At 42.4% G+C, this 18,926-nt stretch overlaps 1 protein-coding gene across 1 annotated transcript; it reads left to right on the forward strand.

Moving 5' to 3' along the window:
* Positions 1–1,826: 1,826 nt before the first annotated feature.
* DYNAP (dynactin associated protein) lies at positions 1,827–18,334 on the forward strand. The gene is made up of 9 exons (XM_065406889.1): positions 1,827–1,910; positions 5,233–5,472; positions 7,048–7,254; positions 8,215–8,448; positions 9,008–9,161; positions 15,405–15,514; positions 15,659–15,772; positions 17,110–17,259; positions 18,170–18,334. Exons 1-9 carry the CDS (start codon positions 1,827–1,829, stop codon positions 18,332–18,334), a joined length of 1,458 nt encoding a protein of 485 aa, XP_065262961.1.
* Positions 18,335–18,926: the final 592 nt, after the last annotated feature.

Below are 18,926 nucleotides of genomic sequence, written 5' to 3' on the forward strand. Positions count from 1 at the left end.
CAAATCCTATGGTGGGCCACTGCCTCAAAGGCCTAGAGAGACTGTACTCTCAAGTAAGACAGGCAATTTTCCCATGGGATCTCAACCTGGTGCTCTCCAGACTGATGGGACCTCTTTTCAAGCCTTTAGCAACATGCTTCCTCCTCTACCTTTCCTGGAAAGTAGCATTCTTGGTGGCTATAACTTCAGCCAGGAGGGTGTCTGAGCTTAAGGCCTTAACTTTGGAGCCCCCATATAAGGTCTTCTATAAGGACAAGGTGCAGTTGCGACTACACCCTGTCTTTCTCCCAAAGGTAGTTTCACAATTCCACGCAAACCAGGACATTTTTCTCCCAGTGTTCTTTCCTAAGCCGCATGCGAGCAACAGGGAACGAATGCTTCACTCCCTGGATGTCAGACGAGCATTAGCCTTCTACATTGAAAGAATGAAGCCATTTAGAAAATCAATGCAACTCTTCATTGCAACTGCAGAGCGGATGAAGGGGCTTCCAGTCTCGTCCCAAAGGATCACTTCTTGGATCACATCCTGTATTCGGGTATGTTATGACTTGGCAAAGATTCCTGCCCCTGCGCTGACGGCACACTCCACAAGGGCGCAGGCATCCTCAGCTTCATTCCTGGCACCAGTTCCTATTCAAGACATCTGCAGGGCAGTGACCTGGTCGTTGATCCACACCTTTTCATTGCACTGCACCATTATACAGCAGGCCAGAGACGATGCAGCATTCAGCAGAGTAGTGCTACAAACAGCGATTCTATGAACTCCAACCCCACCTCCTACGTTAGGCTTGGGAGTCACCTACTTGGAATCGACACGAGCAAACACTCGAAGAACAAACAGTTACCTACTTCTTGCAACTGTTGTTTGAGATGTGTTGCTCATGTCCATTCCAAGACCCACCCACCTCCCACTCTGTCTGAGTATCCAGCAAGAAGGAACTGAAGAGGTGGCGGGTCAGCAGGGACCTACGTACACTGCCATGAAGGCGCAACTCCCGAGGGCTCCACAGCCAACCTGACGGGTATTACTAGGGGAAAAACCTTCTGATGACTGTGCATGCGGTGCGCACACACCTACTTGGAATGGACATGAGCAGCACATCTTGAAAAACAACAGTTACAAGAGGTGGGTAACCGTTTTTTTTCTCGGGGCCATCATTGCCACTTGTTATCATTCTGTCCGTTTTTCTTTCCCAATGTAAGTAATAGTAATGATTCAGGAATATCTTTCTTGTTATCCAACAGATGCCTGTGTCTGAAAATTGAGACAATTTTTTAATGTGCTCTAGTACAGTTCACTGTTTTCCTTTTGTTTTCATTACTGTGTCCTTACCCAAAATATTTCGTCCATCATTATCATGGGAATGACTCTCATAGTAGGGGGAAGCTGCTCTTCACAGGGAAAGGAGCAGACCATTTGTTGCCTCTGCACTGCTTCCCAGCTCACCATGCTGCTGCTGTCACTGCTTGAGCTGTCCACTGTTAGTTCCCCACAGTCTTCAGTTAACAGAACCTGTCTGTCTTACTGTCTTGTCATCTCACGGATTTTGTGTAATGCAGAAATGAATTGAGTAACTTCAGTCCTGAATTTGGAAATAGGCAGAACTTTCCTGTGACAGTTTAGAAAAGGAGACTTCCTGAATTGCAACCAGTTTAGACATAAGATCATTCTAAGTGTTGTTACTATTTCTATGCAAAATTAAAATTAGTTGTTTCTTGGTGCTGCAGCTCTAGAAATACTGAGCACAAATTAGAATTAACATTATTTTTCAATCAGATTTTTTTTTTTTTTTTTTTTACACAAAAGTCTGTTCCAGTTTCTTTAAATGGAGAACCCAGGATTTGAAATGCAAGAAGAGAAAATACAGAGTTCCTCAAATATGAAAGAACAGACAAAGCAAGAAGTACCGGTAAGTTTCTCTTTTGCAATTATTTAGAACTTTATCAAATAAGAATCAGAGTTGGGGCTTAACATCTTGTTTCATGGTATAGCAAAATTATGTACACAAATATACTATAAAGAGTTAAATAACATAAAATCTTCCTAATTTTCACTTTGCTAATTGGCAAACATTATACTCACTCAAGAAATCACCATGGCCTTGCTTCACTTAGCAAAGATGTGATAGCAGAAGGCTTAGGGCTAGTTTACACACAAATTCAACTGATTTAACTAAATTCGTTTCTAGATTGAAGTTCATAGAATCATAGAATATCAGGGTTGGAAGGGACTTCAGGAGGTCATCTAGTCCAACCCCCTGCTCAAAGCAGGACCAATTCCCAACTAAATCATCCCAGCCAGGGCTTTGTCAAGCCGGGCCTTAAAAACCTCCAAGGAAGGAGATTCCACCACCTCCCTAGGTAACGCATTCCAGTGCTTAACCACCCTCCTAGTGAAATAGTGTTTCCTAATCTCCAACGTAGACCTCCTGCACTGCAACTTGAGACCATTGCTCCTTGTTCTGTCATCTGCCACCACTGAGAACAGCAGAGCTCCATCCTCTTTGGAACCCCCCTTCAGGTAGTTGAAAGCAGCTATCAAATCCCCCCTCATTCTTCTCTTCTGGAGACAAAACAATCCCAGTTCCCACAGCCTCTCCTCATAAGTCATGTGCTCCAGACCCCTAATCATTTTTGTTGCCCTCCACTGGACTCTTTCCAATTTTTCCACATCCTTCTTGTAGTGTGGGGCCCAAAACTGGACACAGTACTCCAGATGAGGCCTCACCAATGTCGAATAAAGGGGAACGATCATGTTCCTCGATCTGCTGGCAATGCCCCTACTTATACAGCCCAAAATGCCGTTAGCCTTCTTGGCAACAAGAGCACACTGTTGACTCATATCCAGCTTCTCGTCCACTGTGACACCTAGGTCCTTTTCTGCAGAACTGCTACCCAGCCATTCGGTCCCTAGTCTGTAGCTGTGCATGGGATTCTTCCGTCCTAAGTGCAGGACTCTGCACTTGTCCTTGTTGAACCTCATCAGGTTTTTTTTTGGCCCAATCCTCTAATTTGTCTAGGTCCCTCTGTATCCGATCCCTACCCTCTAGTGTATCTACCACGCCTCCCAGTTTAGTGTCATCTGCAAACTTGCTGAGAGTGCAGTCCACACCATCCTCCAGATCATTAATAAAGATATTAAACAAAACCGGCCCCAGGACCGACCCTTGGGGCACTCCGCTTGAAACCGGCTGCCAACTAGACATGGAGCCATTGATCACTACCCGTTGAGCCCGACGATCTAGCCAGCTTTCTATCCACCTTACAGTCCATTCATCCAGCCCATACTTCTTTAAGTTGGCGGCAAGAATACTGTGGGAGACCGTATCAAAAGCTTTGCTAAAGTCAAGGAATAACACATCCACTGCTTTCCCCTCATCCACAGAGCCAGTTATCTCATCATAGAAGGCAATTAGGTTAGTCAGGCACGACTTCCCCTTGGTGAATCCATGCTGACTGTTCCTGATCACTTTCCTCTCCTTTAAGTGTTTCATAAAAGTTAAAGTGCAACACCAGCCACGGGTGTTTCGTTGCAGTGTAGACATACCCTAACCTGTTGTGTTATAGGGAGCTTATAGTAAGTACTGAAATTGCCTTCCCAGCAGCTCTTGGCTATAATTATATCAGGTTAGCAACTCCACAGTGACCCAACTGACTTTACCCATTGGGGATTTTTAGTGAGAGCATATGTGCTATATTAGTTACCATGATGTAGAATACATGGGTATTTTTAATAAAAGTATAGAATTGTGTGGGATTGACAGGGAGATACTATAAGGTAAAGTGAGGGCTCCGTCTGGGGGTGCAGGCTCTGGGGTGGGGCCCGGGATGAGGGGTTTGGGGTGCAGGAGGAGCCTGCAGGATGAGGCAGGGGGATGAGGGCTCCATCTGGGGGTGCAGGCTCTGGGGATGGGGATGAAGGGTTTGGGATGCAGGAGGGTGCTCCAGGCTGGGGGGTGGGGCAGAAGGGTTCAGGGTGTGGCAGGGGGCTCTGGGCTGGGGCAGGGGGTTGGGATGCAGGGGGGTGAGGGCTCCATCTGAGGGTGCAGGCTCTGGGGTGGGGCCAGGGATGAGGGGTTGGGGTGCGGGGGGGGGGGCTCTGGGCTGGGGTAAGGGTTGAGGGTCTGGGTTGGGGCACAGGCTTACCTCCGGCGGCTCCTGGTCAGCGGCGCAGGTAGGGACTAGCCTGCCTTAGCTGGGCAGCACCACCAACCGGACTTATAATAGCATGGTTGGCGGTGCTGACCGGAGCTGCCAGGGTCCCTTTTCGACCGGGTGTTCCAGTTGAAAACCGGACACCTGATAACCCTATCTCCATAGCCCAAAACACACCTCCCTTCTCCCAGGGAGTGATTGCTGACAACTCTCCTGCAGCCCTTTTCTTCTCTTAGCACCTGTGCTTTATACAGGCCCCTCCAGTTCCTGTCCAGCAGCAGAGCCTCCTTATCACTTCCCTGCTCCCTGTCACCTCTCCAGGTGAAGCCTGGGCAGTTAATAGGCCTACCTGGCCACCTTAACCTCTTCCAGTTTTGCGTAGGGTGGACAAAGTTTAAAAAAATGTTGGTTATCTTATATTGTTAAGGGCAGCAGAAGTTTAAGCAGCAGTGGTTTGAAAGCTTAAACAGTACAGTTTGAAAAGTGACCATTAAGGATTTAACCAGGTTAAAATACACGGAGGACTTTACGTTTTCCCAAAGGATTAAAAAAAGTAACTATACAAAGCATATCTCATCTCATCATCCTTTTAAATAGTTAAAAAACAACAACCCATGCTTAATGTATAAAGGATGCTCTGTCTTGTTGCAGTTTGTAGCTTAATCCGTAAAACTGGTGAAAATTTCAGTAGCTCTTTTGCTTTTCTTTATTATCTCACTTTCTTGTGAAAATTAGCAGCTTGTATTGATATTCCAAGGGAGATCTAGGCTCTATTCTGCACATTGATGGGCACTAAAGAAAACTCCTAGATAGATAGATAGAAAGAATACATGTGTAACTCATGAATAAAGTCTGTGGTATCAGCCCCCTTGTGTGAAGGGGCCATTAGAGCATCTAGTCTGACCATAACAGGGGCCAAAAAAATTTCATCAAGTTACTCCTATACTGGGCCCACTAACTTGTCTGACAAAAGCATATCTTCAGGAAAGGTATCCAGTCTTGATTACACAGGTACCATTGCATTAACAGTTGTTCTGATTGCTAACTAATAACTTTGGTTTTTAAAATGTCTTGTAGGAAAGAAAGAGCCACTGGTCGCTAATGAACATCTTTCTAGTTTGTCTCTTGGCCTGCGTCATCTCCACCATCATAGGAGTGCTGATTATTTCCTTGGTCTACATTAAGAACATTGGATTTATGACACAGCTAAACATTCAAAAGCATGAAATAACCTCTCCAAAAACACCAATAACAATGTCAGACAAAAAAAGAGTAGATGTCAAATTCCAGTTTCTGAATCATCTGGGTAAATCTAAGGTAGCAGTTGTTCTTCTTACAAAATAATATTATTGTTTAGGGCCAAATTTTCAGACTGGCCTGTTTTTTTGTTTTTTGTTTTGGTTCTCTCCTTTTCTGCCCACAGAATTGCAGGCACAAAGAGCTATTGATTCATAAATAATCCAAAATGCAATTTACATCTTTTGGACATATCATTATTTGCACCTACAAATTAGATGTCTAAATAACCAAAATTACAGAGTTTTAAAAGGAAGTCAGCTTTTGAAATCTAGCAGTGAAACTACACAATGTGAAACATTTTCAGAAAGCTTGAATACAAATAGAAGCCGTTTAGTTGAAACTGGAAATCTTGAGAACCGAGCTAAAATGTATTCTTTGGTCACAAATAAAAATGAATGTGATGGTCTCATTTTAGGCAGTAGTAGCCTCACTCACCTTGCTGGCCTTATAGCACTGCAGTTCATGTACAAACCAAACAGATTACTTCAGAGTTTAGTCTCTGTATTTCAAAACTTATTGAATTTTTAAAAATTGACCAATTTTAGAACTCCAGTTTTCATAGAGCCAGATGTTAAAGTGTATGTTTTGACTCTTTTTTTAAATCCTTAAAAAAGTATATTTATATGGATTTTTCTGATCCCGTGTTCATGTTTATAAGGGTTTCCCCGCAAAGGAGAAGATGATTGATTAGACAGTGGACAGTTAAACTGATATACAGTGCTGTCAAATATACAAATTAAAGGAACAAAAAAAATTGCCTTTTTCTAATTTCTTCCAGTTCTGATATTGTTAGGCATTAGATGCAACTATAGGAGGTGCAAACATACCAAAAATGTGGTTTTCAAGATTACAGTGTCCTGTAATACACTTCCCTAATGTAAGGTGACTTTTAAAAATTGCTGGATTTATTCTAGATAGAGTACAAATAAATGGGAAGGAACAGTCCCTAGCACAAAGAGTTTACAATCTAAGACCCTGCTTCAGGAAAACATTCTATTTAGGAAGGCTACTTACACATGTGCTTAATTGTAAGCACGTACTTAAGTGCTTTCCTGAATCAGTGTCTAAAAAGACAAAGAAAGAGAAGGGGGAAGGGAGTACAGCATAAAAGTAGTGTGGTCAAGGTGATGATAGGCCATGTCAGCCTTATATTTGTTTAGTTTTTGATAGCAGATACACACTGATTGACTCTGACCCTACTAAAGTCAATGGGTGTTCTTCCATTGACTTCAGTAGGGCTAAGATTTCACCCCGGGTCTTCCACTTTTTTTGTTTGATGTACCTACAAAGCGATTCTTAGCCACTAATTTTTCTGAGAGTTTTGTCCTTAAGGAATGGTTTTATCAATCATTGTAAAAAAAAAATGATATTATAGCAATTTGATGTATAAAGGTATGTGTGGGATCATCAAAAGTGTAGTAAACGCATAGAGAGAGAAGCCTCACCAAGAATTCCCTACGTTTTCCACAAATTTCATATCTACATATAAAGTAATGTTCTGAAATATTCCTTCAATATTTTCCCTTCATTTCCCCACTGGCCTTGCCTTTGTCCAATACTTATAAATAATAACTTTTGTCTATGATTTGCTAGGTATTTCAGTTTCCTGGGGGTGATATTCAATGGGCAAGATTTAGGTATGATGTAAAGGATTATCCGAGTGATGAAGAAATGGAATTTGGAACAAGCATCAACAATCAGCGATCTAAGATGACTTTTGGAACATTACGGATCAAGAGCAAAGGGCTCCGGGCCCCCCATTGGCACTTTAATGCCAATGAACATGGCTTTCTCCTAAAGGTACAATCTGATTATTTTAATTTCATCTGTTGTAATTTTTGGAGTAAAGCATCATGCCAACCTATGGTCTTATACAGAAATGCTAAATAATAATAATGACGGCATTATCACTGGTTAACGTGTGTCACATTTTCAAACCTTGATGCCTGAAATTATGTTCTTAAATGGCGTGATTTGCAGACATACTATACACTCACAGCTCCAACCAAAGTGTAATAGTTGCAGTCAGTGGAAATTTTGTGTACTCTGCACTTTTAAAAATTCAGCTACTTATCTGGGTGCCTGCACATGAATTAGGTGCTTAATATTAGGCACCCAAATTTGAAAGTGTTTGTCTTATCTCCTCTGACTATCCATTTCTCCATCTGTAAAATGGGAATAGTAAAAGTTACTTAAAGTACTAACTCATGGGGTATTGTGAGGAATAATTAGAGATTGTACATAATTTTGAAAACAAAGCGTTATGTATTTTGAATAATTGACTCTTGGCTATACTTAATAATAAAAGTATTGTTAGTATTCTAAGTATTTAATATTTATATCATAGTAGCACTTACAGGCCCCAGTCAGGATTGGGGAGCAATTGTACAAGACATTTCACAGACACATGATCCTTATCCCCAGTAGTTTGAATCTTCTTAAACTATAATCATAACATTCATAGCTTTGTTTAAACAACATAATGTTTTGTGTGTGTGTGTGTGAGAGAGAGAAAATTTATCAAGTGTTTCTTAAAGTAATTGGGCCTTCCAACAATTTATCGCTGAATGCACTATTCTTGCTTTGGTCTCTCAAAACCTGAATAAGAGTGGGACTGTCACCAGAGTGGGCTACTATCAGTCACATGTATTTTTGAATTATTAAAATGTAGGCAAATACAATTTATGAGCTCACTATGGAAAAAACAATGTTTGTTTGTTTCTTTCATGACTGTGTTCTGTCGCTCTGCCTGTGTTTCAGGGTAGTGCCTGGATTGGTGTTGTTGATGCTGGTGGTAGCATAGTAACCACATACAATGTTACCGCAGGCCAAGTGATTTTCTTCCCTAAAAACACATTGCATTGGGTAAAGAATGTGGGAGAAGATGACTGTTTGTTCCTGCTGTTTTTTACAACACATGAAGAACTTCAAACCTTGGATGTTGATGATGTGTTTTTCTCTACACCAGAAGACATAGCAGCAAGATCATTAAAGGTTTGAACAGTAGCATATACATCTCTGTCTTGCTGAAAGTAATCAAAAATGGCCCAACCATGCACCTTATGAATTTGTGCAGGATCTCCTGTCTCCGGCTGGAAGGATTTGTATGCCCCCCGAGTAGCAGTGTCCTCTCATATCCTTAGAACTAGTCCTTGTCACAGTGGGGCAAGGGTCCCTGAAGCCACTGCTATTCTGGAGCCAGCATATAGGCTCATAGTATCTGCTGGATCCAGGGGATCTGCAGGTTCTCATGGTGGAAACTGTGCATTCTATAGTGAGGATGCAAATAATTTGTAGCATCTACCCAGGTGAGAGAGGACTTACATTTTGTTTCAGTTTCAAATCTCTTTAGGATTTGAACAAAGTATACAATCAAGTTAAAATATTTATAGCGCTAGGAATTATATGGGACAATGCATGGCAGCACGTGTTACCAGATCAGACTTTCAGTATGTCTTAAAGGTGAAAAGCACATTACTTGATCAAGCAGCTCTACTTTCCCTGTTTGCTTCATGCATTTGCTAACATAACATTTTTATTGTGTGTATTTTAGCCTCAAGGTGGAGTGAATTTTATTAGAACATTCAAGAAACAAACAGAAGATCAGGCCATTAACCTTCCACCAAACTTAGTAGAGCTTGTTCAGAATGCCAGCTATGTGCAGTCTCCAGACAAGCTAGTGTGGCGATACTTCTATAATCTCAAAGGTACAAACTAAGAACTTGGTATATACATGGGGTATCTGTTTGTTTTGAAGGAAGTACTTCTTCACACAATGCACAGTCAACCTGTGGAACTCGTTGTCAGGGATGTTCTGAAGACCAAAATTATAACTAGGTTCAAAAAAGAATGACCGGTAGATAAGTTCATGGAGGATAGGTCCATCAATGGCTTTTAGCCAAGATGGTCAGGGATGCAACCCATTACTCTTGGTGTCCCTAGCCTTCTGACCATCGTATGCTGGGACTGGATGATGGAATGGATCACTTGATGATTGCCCTGTCCTGTTCATTCTCTTTGAATCCTCTGGGATTGGCCATTATTGGAAGAAAGGATACCGGGCTAGGTGGACCATTGGTCTGACCCAGTATGACCGTTCTTATGTTGATAAAGTGGAGTAAAAATTAAATGTGATAGAGGGGAGAAGTAGTAATATAATAGTCTAGAAACAATTTGTAAATTAATAAAATGGACAATATTAAGCAGAGGCCTCAGGCAGTCTCCTGTGGGCTGTAATATGTTGTCTAATTTCAGTTGTTGCATTTAGTGTATGGGTGCTGGGTGGTATTGGTGGCCTGTGATATACAGGAAGTCAGACTAGATGATCTGGTGGTCCCTTCTGGCCTTAAACTCTATGATTCTGACTCTGAGTAGTACAACTGGTATGCCTATACATTAGAAATTGAAGTCAATGGAACTACAAACGTAAACACATGCACACATAGGGGTGTTTTTTGTGGGGGGGTTTCGTGAACTGGGGCCTTGGTCTGTATTCATTAGTTTGTCTAAAAACTCCCATTTCAAAATTACAGGTCAGAAAATAAGCTAATTATTTAATCAAAAACAAAAAGTATACATAGATTCAAATCTGCCTATACGACACAAATGCAGCTGCATCTATGTAATATATCAAGGGTCTATTATTTCAGCTGAGAATTGGCCAGGTTCCACTGATACCCCAGACATGCTCCCTTTTCCCTGACCAAGCTCTCTCTGCCTTCCACAGAGTGTATATGAGTGCCATATAAAGTGGCCATCCTGGCTTTAGGCTATTGGAAGGTCCAGCTATACCAGGGGTTCCATCCCATAGTCAGATATGCCAGCTATAGGGCTGTTTTGCACTGGCAGTCAAAGTGGCTGCCTTGTGTTGCAGAAACAGGGCCATAGTTTAGCATAAATTCACGTATTGAAACTGAATATGTTCTTTGTGCTCTAGTGAGCAGATACTACATGATGTCACAGAAAAAATGCCATGTAAAGGCAGGTCATAGAATCATAGTTTAAGGCCAGCATGGACCACCGGATCATTTAGTCTGACCTCCTGTGTATCACAGGCCACCAACTGTACCCAGCAACTAAACCCAGCAACTGAAACTAGACCAAAGTATTATAATCTCCAGGATACTGAGCTATGGTGTGCCACAGGCAGAGAGCAGGAGGGACTGAGATGCACCAGCCAGCCAAGCAGATGAGAGAAAGTTCACTGCCATCTCAGAGCACTGACCCATCCCATCCAGTGTCCCATCTCCAGGTATGGCCATCTCAGATGCTTTAGAGAAAGGACACGCACACAAAAAAACCACCCTCAAAACCCACCCAGAATACACTGAGAGGGAGGAAGGAAACTTCTTTGTTTCGGTCTTCACCGAGAAGTCTGAAGGAATGCCTAACATAGTGAATGCTAATGGGAAGGGGGTAGGTTTAGCAGATAAAATAAAAAAAGAACAAGTTAAAAATCACTTAGAAAAGTTAGATGCCTGCAAGTCACCAGGGCCTGATGAAATGCATCCTAGAATACTCAAGGAGCTAATAGAGGAGGTATCTGAGCCTCTAGCTATTATCTTTGGAAAATCATGGGAGATGGGAGAGATTCCAGAAGACTGGAAAAGGGCAAATATAGTGCCCATCTATAAAAAGGGAAATAAAAACAACCCAGGAAACTACAGACCAGTTAGTTTAACTTCTGTGCCAGGGAAGATAATGGAGCAAGTAATTAAGGAAATCATCTGCAAACACTTGGAAGGTGGTAAGGTGATAGGGAACAGCCAGCATGGATTTGTAAAGAACAAATCATGTCAAACCAATCTGATAGCTTTCTTCGATAGGATAACGAGTCTTGTGGATAAGAGAGAAGCTGTGGATGTGGTATACCTAGACTTTAGTAAGGCATTTGATACGGTCTCGCATGATATTCTTATCGATAAACTAGGCAAATACAATTTAGATGGGGCTACTCTAAGGTGGGTGCATAACTGGCTGGATAACCGTACTCAGAGAGTTGTTATTAATGGCTCCCAATCCTGCTGGAAAGGCATAACGAGTGGGGTTCCGCAGGGGTCTGTTTTGGGACCGGCTCTGTTCAATATCTTCATTAACGACTTAGATATTGGCATAGAAAGTACGCTTATTAAGTTTGCGGATGATACCAAACTGGGAGGGATTGCAATTGCTTTGGAGGACAGGGTCATAATTCAAAATGATCTGGACAAATTGGAGAAATGGTCTGAGGTAAACAGGATGAAGTTTAACAAAGACAAATGCAAAGTGCTCCACTTAGGAAGAAAAAATCAGTTTCACACATACAGAATGGGAAGAGACTGTCTAGGAAGGAGTACGGCAGAAAGGGATCTAGGGGTTATAGTGGACCACAAGCTAAATATGAGTCAACAGTGTGATGCTGTTGCAAAAAAAGCAAACATGATTCTGGGATGTATTAACAGGTGTGTTGTGAGCAAGATACGAGAAGTCATTCTTCCGCTCTACTCTGCTCTGGTTAGGCCTCAGCTGGAGTATTGTGTCCAGTTTTGGGCACCGCATTTCAAGAAAGATGTGGAGAAATTGGAAAGGGTCCAGAGAAGAGCAACAAGAATGATTAAAGGTCTTGAGAACATGACCTATGAAGGAAGACTGAAAGAATTAGGTTTGTTTAGTTTGGAAAAGAGAAGACTGAGAGGGGACATGATAGCAGTTTTCAGGTATCTAAAAGGGTGTCATAAGGAGGAGGGAGAAAACTTGTTCACCTTAGCCTCTGAGGATAGAACCAGAAGCAATGGGCTTAAACTGCAGCAAGGGAGGTCTAGGTTGGACATTAGGAAAAAGTTCCTAACTGTCAGGGTGGTTAAACACTGGAATAAATTGCCTAGGGAGGTTGTGGAATCTCCATCTCTGGAGATATTTAAGAGTAGGTTAGATAAATGTCTATCAGGGATGGTCTAGACAGTATTTGGTCCTGCCATGCGGGCAGGGGACTGGACTCGATGACCTCTCGAGGTCCCTTCCAGTCCTAGAATCTATGAATCTATGAAATTCCTTCCTACCTTTGTAGGTGACGAGCTGAAGCCCCAAAGCATGAGATTTTAGTAGCAACTCCCAGGGCTGCCATGTCCTGCCCCCACCTCCCTCCAATGGCAAGCAACCTCATCACACAGTCCCACTCATAAATTTCTCTAGCTGTCTCTTAAAACCAATTGTTTGCTCTCACAACTCCTATTGGGAGGCTGTTCCAGAACCTTACTCCTCTAATGATTAGGACCTATAACTGAAGTATAGAACTGATCACAAAGCTTCTCTGGGAAGCCTCTCTCAGAAACCAGTCCCATTTTCTACCACGCAATAAATGCAGCTGACTTTGCAATGTTCTTCAAGTATGCACCTTCCCCTATGGGTGCTCCACTTCAGGTGTGTATGCCCCTCTCGAGCCCTTGATCAGAGATTTTCCTTTAGCATTGTCCATTTGGCCCATGCATGCGTCCTCATGCTGCACACTGAGGCTACATAGGGATGTGGGGGTGAATTGTACTCAGTTCTTTCTCAACCGCCTCAGCAGGAGACAGAGCCTTAGCCTGTCCACCCTGAGTGTGTCTTGGCTATCTTGTGTAGTTTTCTATAGCTGTTTGTTTAGGGTTAGTTTGCATAGGTTAGTTCTTCGAGTGCTTGCTCAAGTCTATTCCAATGTAGGTGTGCGCTTACCCTGAGCACCGCCAGCGGAAAGTCCCCGTCCCCCCCCAGTGATATCCATCGCCTCAGCTCTGTTGCCTCCTGGAGTCGCATGCTCATAGAGCAGGTATAAAAGGTCCCACTGACCTGCAGCCCCCTCAGTTCCTTCTTACTGCCCCTGATGGCCACTGGAACTGCCTCATCCCTTGCATTTGCAAGCACTCCTCAGTGGATTTTCTAACCTCGTTGTATATAGTTATGTTTTATTCTTAGTAATTAAGTTTCAGTTGTTAGGTAAATAGTTAACTCAGCTGGGTTAATCCCTGCCTAGTACCGGAGCATGCCTCAATCTCTGAGGTTTAAGCGTTTGCTTCTTGTTACAAGCTTATGCCCCCCATTCCAGCTGCCTTAAATGTCTGGGGGAAACTCACATGTGGGAGCACTGTAAGATCTACAAAGACTTACCAAAGACCGCACCAAAAAGAGTAGAGACACTAGCTCAGATGTATCCTCATGGAGGCAGCACTTTGACCTCCCTTGGAGCCGGGTAGTTCAACAGCCATAAGGAGTGCCCTGATTACTGTTTGGGAGACTCCTCTCTTCTCTTTGGCACTGAGAAAAGACTCTCCTGCTTCTCAAGAGACTCAGCACTGTCCATCATCCCTGGTGCTGAAAAATAGTGCTTCAGTGAGGGAACCTCAGCACTACTCTCTATCATCGGTGCCAAGAAAGAAGCAGAAAAAGACCGATAGAGGTCGATCCCCAACACCAAGGTTGGCGGGGCAGAGGGATTCTAGTAGAGTGCGACCCAAGTCGGGCCACTCTGTGGTTCCAACAACCCGTGTGGCGCCATTGACTCTGGCCCTGGAACAGGTACCATTGAGTCCAGCGTCCCTCCAGCTGCCCTCCTTCCCCTCTGCTTCAGACTGTTTTCCATGGGACATTCTGGTAGAGAAGGAACTGAGGGCAGTTCCCCTGTATAGCCTTGGTGTGTGACATGAGGAGGAATAGGGTGCATGTGCTGACCGAACAGACACTGCTAACGGAAAATCTCATATCAATGGCTCAGGAGGCGCATTAGCACCTGAAGTGAAGCATCCATAGTGACACACATCTTGAAAAACCCAGTTACTGCACAAGGTGAGCAACCTCTTCTTCTGTAACTTCAAGGAAAGTGCCAGTCTGTGATGTTCACTGTAGTATGGAGTGTGTGTATTTAACTATTTTTTTATTTTATAGTTTTCTCTTTTTTGTATATTGCCAATAAAACTTCTTTTGATGGGTCCCTGATATACCTGAGGAACTGGCTGGTGCACTCCAAGGAAAACTGAACCCTGTCCTCGGGGGAGGTAGAGCAAAATGAGCCAAAGGCAACTCTGTCTGGAGAATGCGTTGGCACTCAGACTGCCAGTGCCAGGGAATGAATAGAGAACACCATTGTAGGCACAAAGAAGTCCAAATTACCTAAAGGAAATATGGCAACAATTACAATTTCGTAGGACTTTTAGTATGCTCAAGGTAGAATACTACAGGCATTTTAACATCAGTTTGTGAATAAGGGCCTGTGATTCAGGCACATGGAAAATGTTGTCAGTGTGACTGACCGGTTTAAGGTGAAAAGTTGTCCATCTATGGAAGGTGTATAGAAAACACCACCTTATCATCTTCAAAATATTTTGTATAAAGTGGATCCAGCCACTACTGCATGATGATCACACACCATGCACTCAATCCTGCAAGGTGCTGAGCATTTCCTGGGAGATGCTGCGCACCCTCTACTCCTAATGACAAAGCACCTTGCAGGATTCAGGACAGCTGAAATTATTGCTATCAGAACAAATACTTCTCATGATAAAAAGTTTGAGCCAACAGCTAATGGGTGAGTGCTGGAAAGAAGCTTTCACTGTTGCCATTCATATCAATGAATACATTGCTAGTTACTAGTCTTAGTCTAAACTCAAGAAGAAATTCTGATTTCAGATTTCCTATTGTTTGTACAACTGCTGCTTGCATGTGTCAGAGTGGGGTACTATGCAAGTATAAACCACTAATCAGTCTGTGTTATGCATCCTGCACTGGCGGCTGCTTCACAAAGGATAGGAGTCTATTAACTAGCTAAAGGTAGCTGCTTATGCTTTTAGCACTGGATGTCCCAAATTCAGTCCCCAGTGAGGACCCATGATCTTGGTCGATAATCAAGCAACATTAGCTAGAAGCAAATCTTCTGGCAATTAATTACCAATAACATAAGGGAATATTTTCTAGTAATTCTCCTTTAACCATCATTCATTCAGATTCAACAGAATTCAAACTTCCAGGAGGAGTAATTCAGTGGGCTCGCTTTCGCAAAAATGGAGTGGGTCTAAATGACAATGAGAAAATCTTCAGTGAGTCACTGCAAATGGTACGTATATTCAGTAGAGCATTCTCGTTGCTGAAACGTAAGGTAACATTTACAAAGCATGTGAGTTCATCATCACTGTCACACACAGCTAAGATGTTGCCATATGGGCTGTTGTCTGACTGTTGTGCTTATTTTGACTTCCAGCATGAAAATACTCTTACCTTAGCAACTATCAGGATATACAGCAATGGACTACGGCAACCTCATTTTCATTTCAATGCTAACGAGATGGGCTATGTCATTAGTGGCTGTGGAAAGGTAATTTGTTACATAAACTAAATGAGGGTTTTGTCTGAGTTAGGACTGCAGGATTGGAATGTTTTCAGAAAAAATTCTGATTCTTGTTAGTACTGTAAAACTCCAAAATCCACACCCTTCCTCTTAGGGTAAATTTTCTCTGAGATATGCTGATGGAGCTCTAGCAAGTCAAAAAGAAGTTGCACTACCACAACAGAGAGAAAAATTTAGCCCATTATTGTTCTGCATTCAGGGAAAAGGCAGCAAGCTGCTTCAAGTAGGAATTCTTATGGTCTTAGAAAGAGGATAGACAAAATAAGAGGGAATCCTGTTGATTCAACACTGCTGAGGAACAGGTCCTAAGCAGGGGAAGTTAGTTGCAACAAGATTTAGGCCTGGTCTACACTAACCCCCCAATTCGAACTAAGGTACGCAACTTCATCTACGTGAATAACGTAGCTGAAGTCGACGTACCTTAGTTCGAACTTACCGCAGTCCAGACGCGGCAGGCAGGCTCCCCCGTTGACTCCGCGTACTCCTCGCGCCGAGCAGGATTACCGGAGTCGACGGCGAGCACTTCTGGGTTCGATTTATCGCGTCCAGACAAGACGCGATAAATCGAACCCAGAAGTTTGATTGCCTGCCGCCGAACCAGCGCGTAAGTATAGACAAGCCCTTAGAAAACAATGTTTCACTATGTCCCTATCACCACATGTAAGTACGATATAGAAAGGAAAAGGGGTGGTCTTGATTTTATGCCAAGAGGAAGGCCCAGATAATCATTACTGCTCTGATTAGTATTAATTAACATGACTTACCAGGATGCTTGAGGCTCTGTTTTGACATAATACAAACAAACAAAGATACAATAAGATCATAATCGAAAATCACCCTCTTTAAACTGAAGCTGATAAACACAACAAAAGGATCCGATGTAAAGGAAGGGAAGTAAGGGATGGTAAAGGTACCAAATATTTAGTCCAGCACTGGTCACAACCCTTTGAAAAACAAAAAGGTTTAAAGGTTCTTTTTAAGGGTCCTGCGTTTCATATGAGCTGACCCACATATTTCCAAAATTCATAATGTTAATAATCCTTCTGCCAAGGCAAAGAAGTTGAAACTTCTGATGAACCCCTTTTCCCCATATGGGAAGTTGAATAATAATAGCCACAATCTTCCCCTGTGGATACCTGTGCCTGTCTGGTGCTCCACTGACGTCATTGGGTCTGCACTAGCAGATCTCAGCGCAGAATTGGAGCCGTAATTCTTAATTAATCTTATGATGAGTGGGCTTGGCATGTACTGTTGGATATCTGAACATTTTCCAGCAAGGAATAATTGCTGCATCTCTTGTTTAGGTGGGAATTATTGTTTCATCTAAAATTACCACCGACTTTGACATTGGCACTGGAGATGTTGTATTTTTCCCCATTGGAACACAACATTATATCAAAAGCACATGTGATGAGGATTTGCTTATGATTCTAGCATTCAGCACGGGCAACCAGGTGAGAATTCATAATGGCAGTTACTCTATAAGCAAGTGTGTGTGGGGGAAAGCATAAATTGGACTTATTCCGTGATTGGTTGCCTTATGCTTTGCTACACAGCCAGTAACGGTCAGCTACACTGACGGTGAGCTTCACTTCTGGTGTGAAGGGCCTTCATGAGGCACCACTAAAGCACCACATTGGATCGGAAAAAAGAGGAGAGAGACTATGTACTGGTGTGTGTGTGTGTGTGTGTGTGTGTGTGTGTGTGTGCGCGCATGAGAGAGCGCTTGTCTGCTGGTCATGCTGTGGGTGGATTAGCCTGAAAAGGCCACTATAGCCCCTGTGCACCACAGAAAGGGGATCTGCACAAGCATTGACCAGGCCAACATGCTTGATGGTGAGCATGGGTGGCGCCATGGACCTGTGATTACACATATCCTGTGATCCTGATATCCAGCAAAGGAGTGTGGAAGCAACTGCTATTCTAGCTTAGTTCCTTATCTCATAGGACATTTACCCTTTTAAGTATTGCCAACTCATGAACCGGTCATTGTGTGTGTGTTTAAGTGCATAACTTCACACACTCAATCTCTCTGGTTCAATAATCTACTTGTATTTTTAGCATTAAAAACTATTGGTTTTCAAAGAACACAAACATTCTTAAACACATAGCTCAGAACTTTCTCTGTTCCCAGTCCAAAAAAAAAAGTGTGTCGATAAATAGTTAAGATTTTAATAGCTTTGATGAAAAGTGCCTTGTAAGTGCTATGCTTTTTATTGTTTATGATATTTTTTATTGTATGTGCGATAGTTTATGAGAGCTATGTGGCTTTTTACTCAATGTATTTTAATATTCTGTGCTGTTAATAGTCTTATAAAATGATCTAATACCATATTTCAAATGGAAATAATTTATTTCCGACAGCTGCAAACCCTTGATATGGATGACTACTTCCATGCCACAGCAGATCATATTCTAGCCCAGCTTTTCTTCAAGAAACAGGAGGAATTTAAGAAAATCCCAAGGTTTAGTGAAGATCAGGCAATTAACCTGCCACAGCAGCAAAAATTAATTGCCAAAAATAATTAAGTTTCACTGCCTTATTTTTAAAAGTACTTTTTACATTTCTTGCTGTTTATCCAGGGAAGCTGTTCAGAAAACAAAGTAATCTCATTTTAACTTTTATGTTGTTATTTTAATTGATATTTGAGTAACAGCATTGTTTAAAGTATTTTGTAAATAAAGGTAGCTCCTGCCACTCATATTAATTTTTGTCTGTATTTGCTCTGTTCCATTTATTAATTCATACACTTCATCTCACTTTACTTTTCCCATCAAAGTACTGAAATTTACATTGCTACACATATTCACTGTATTTAAACTCCCCACCCTTCGTTACCGTGTGGACACAGTTCTTTGTCTCTTAATTGGAACTACTTATAGTAGCAAGCACTATATCCAACAGCTTTTTCAGGATTGAGCTCTCAATTGCCCATTAATACATTTAGGCCATGTATGTGGGCACTGGACAGGGACTCAGGAGACCTGGCTTTTAATCCTTGTGCTGCCAGCAACCTGCTGTGTGACCTTCATCAAATCACTAAATTTTTTTGTGCTTCTGTTTCCCCTTTCGTTTTGTGTGTCTCTTGTCTATTTAGACTGTGGCTTTTGGAGGGCAGTG

The sequence above is a fragment of the Emys orbicularis genome, chromosome 6, assembly GCF_028017835.1.
Source record: "Emys orbicularis isolate rEmyOrb1 chromosome 6, rEmyOrb1.hap1, whole genome shotgun sequence".
In the NCBI taxonomy this organism is placed as follows: domain Eukaryota; kingdom Metazoa; phylum Chordata; order Testudines; family Emydidae; genus Emys; species Emys orbicularis.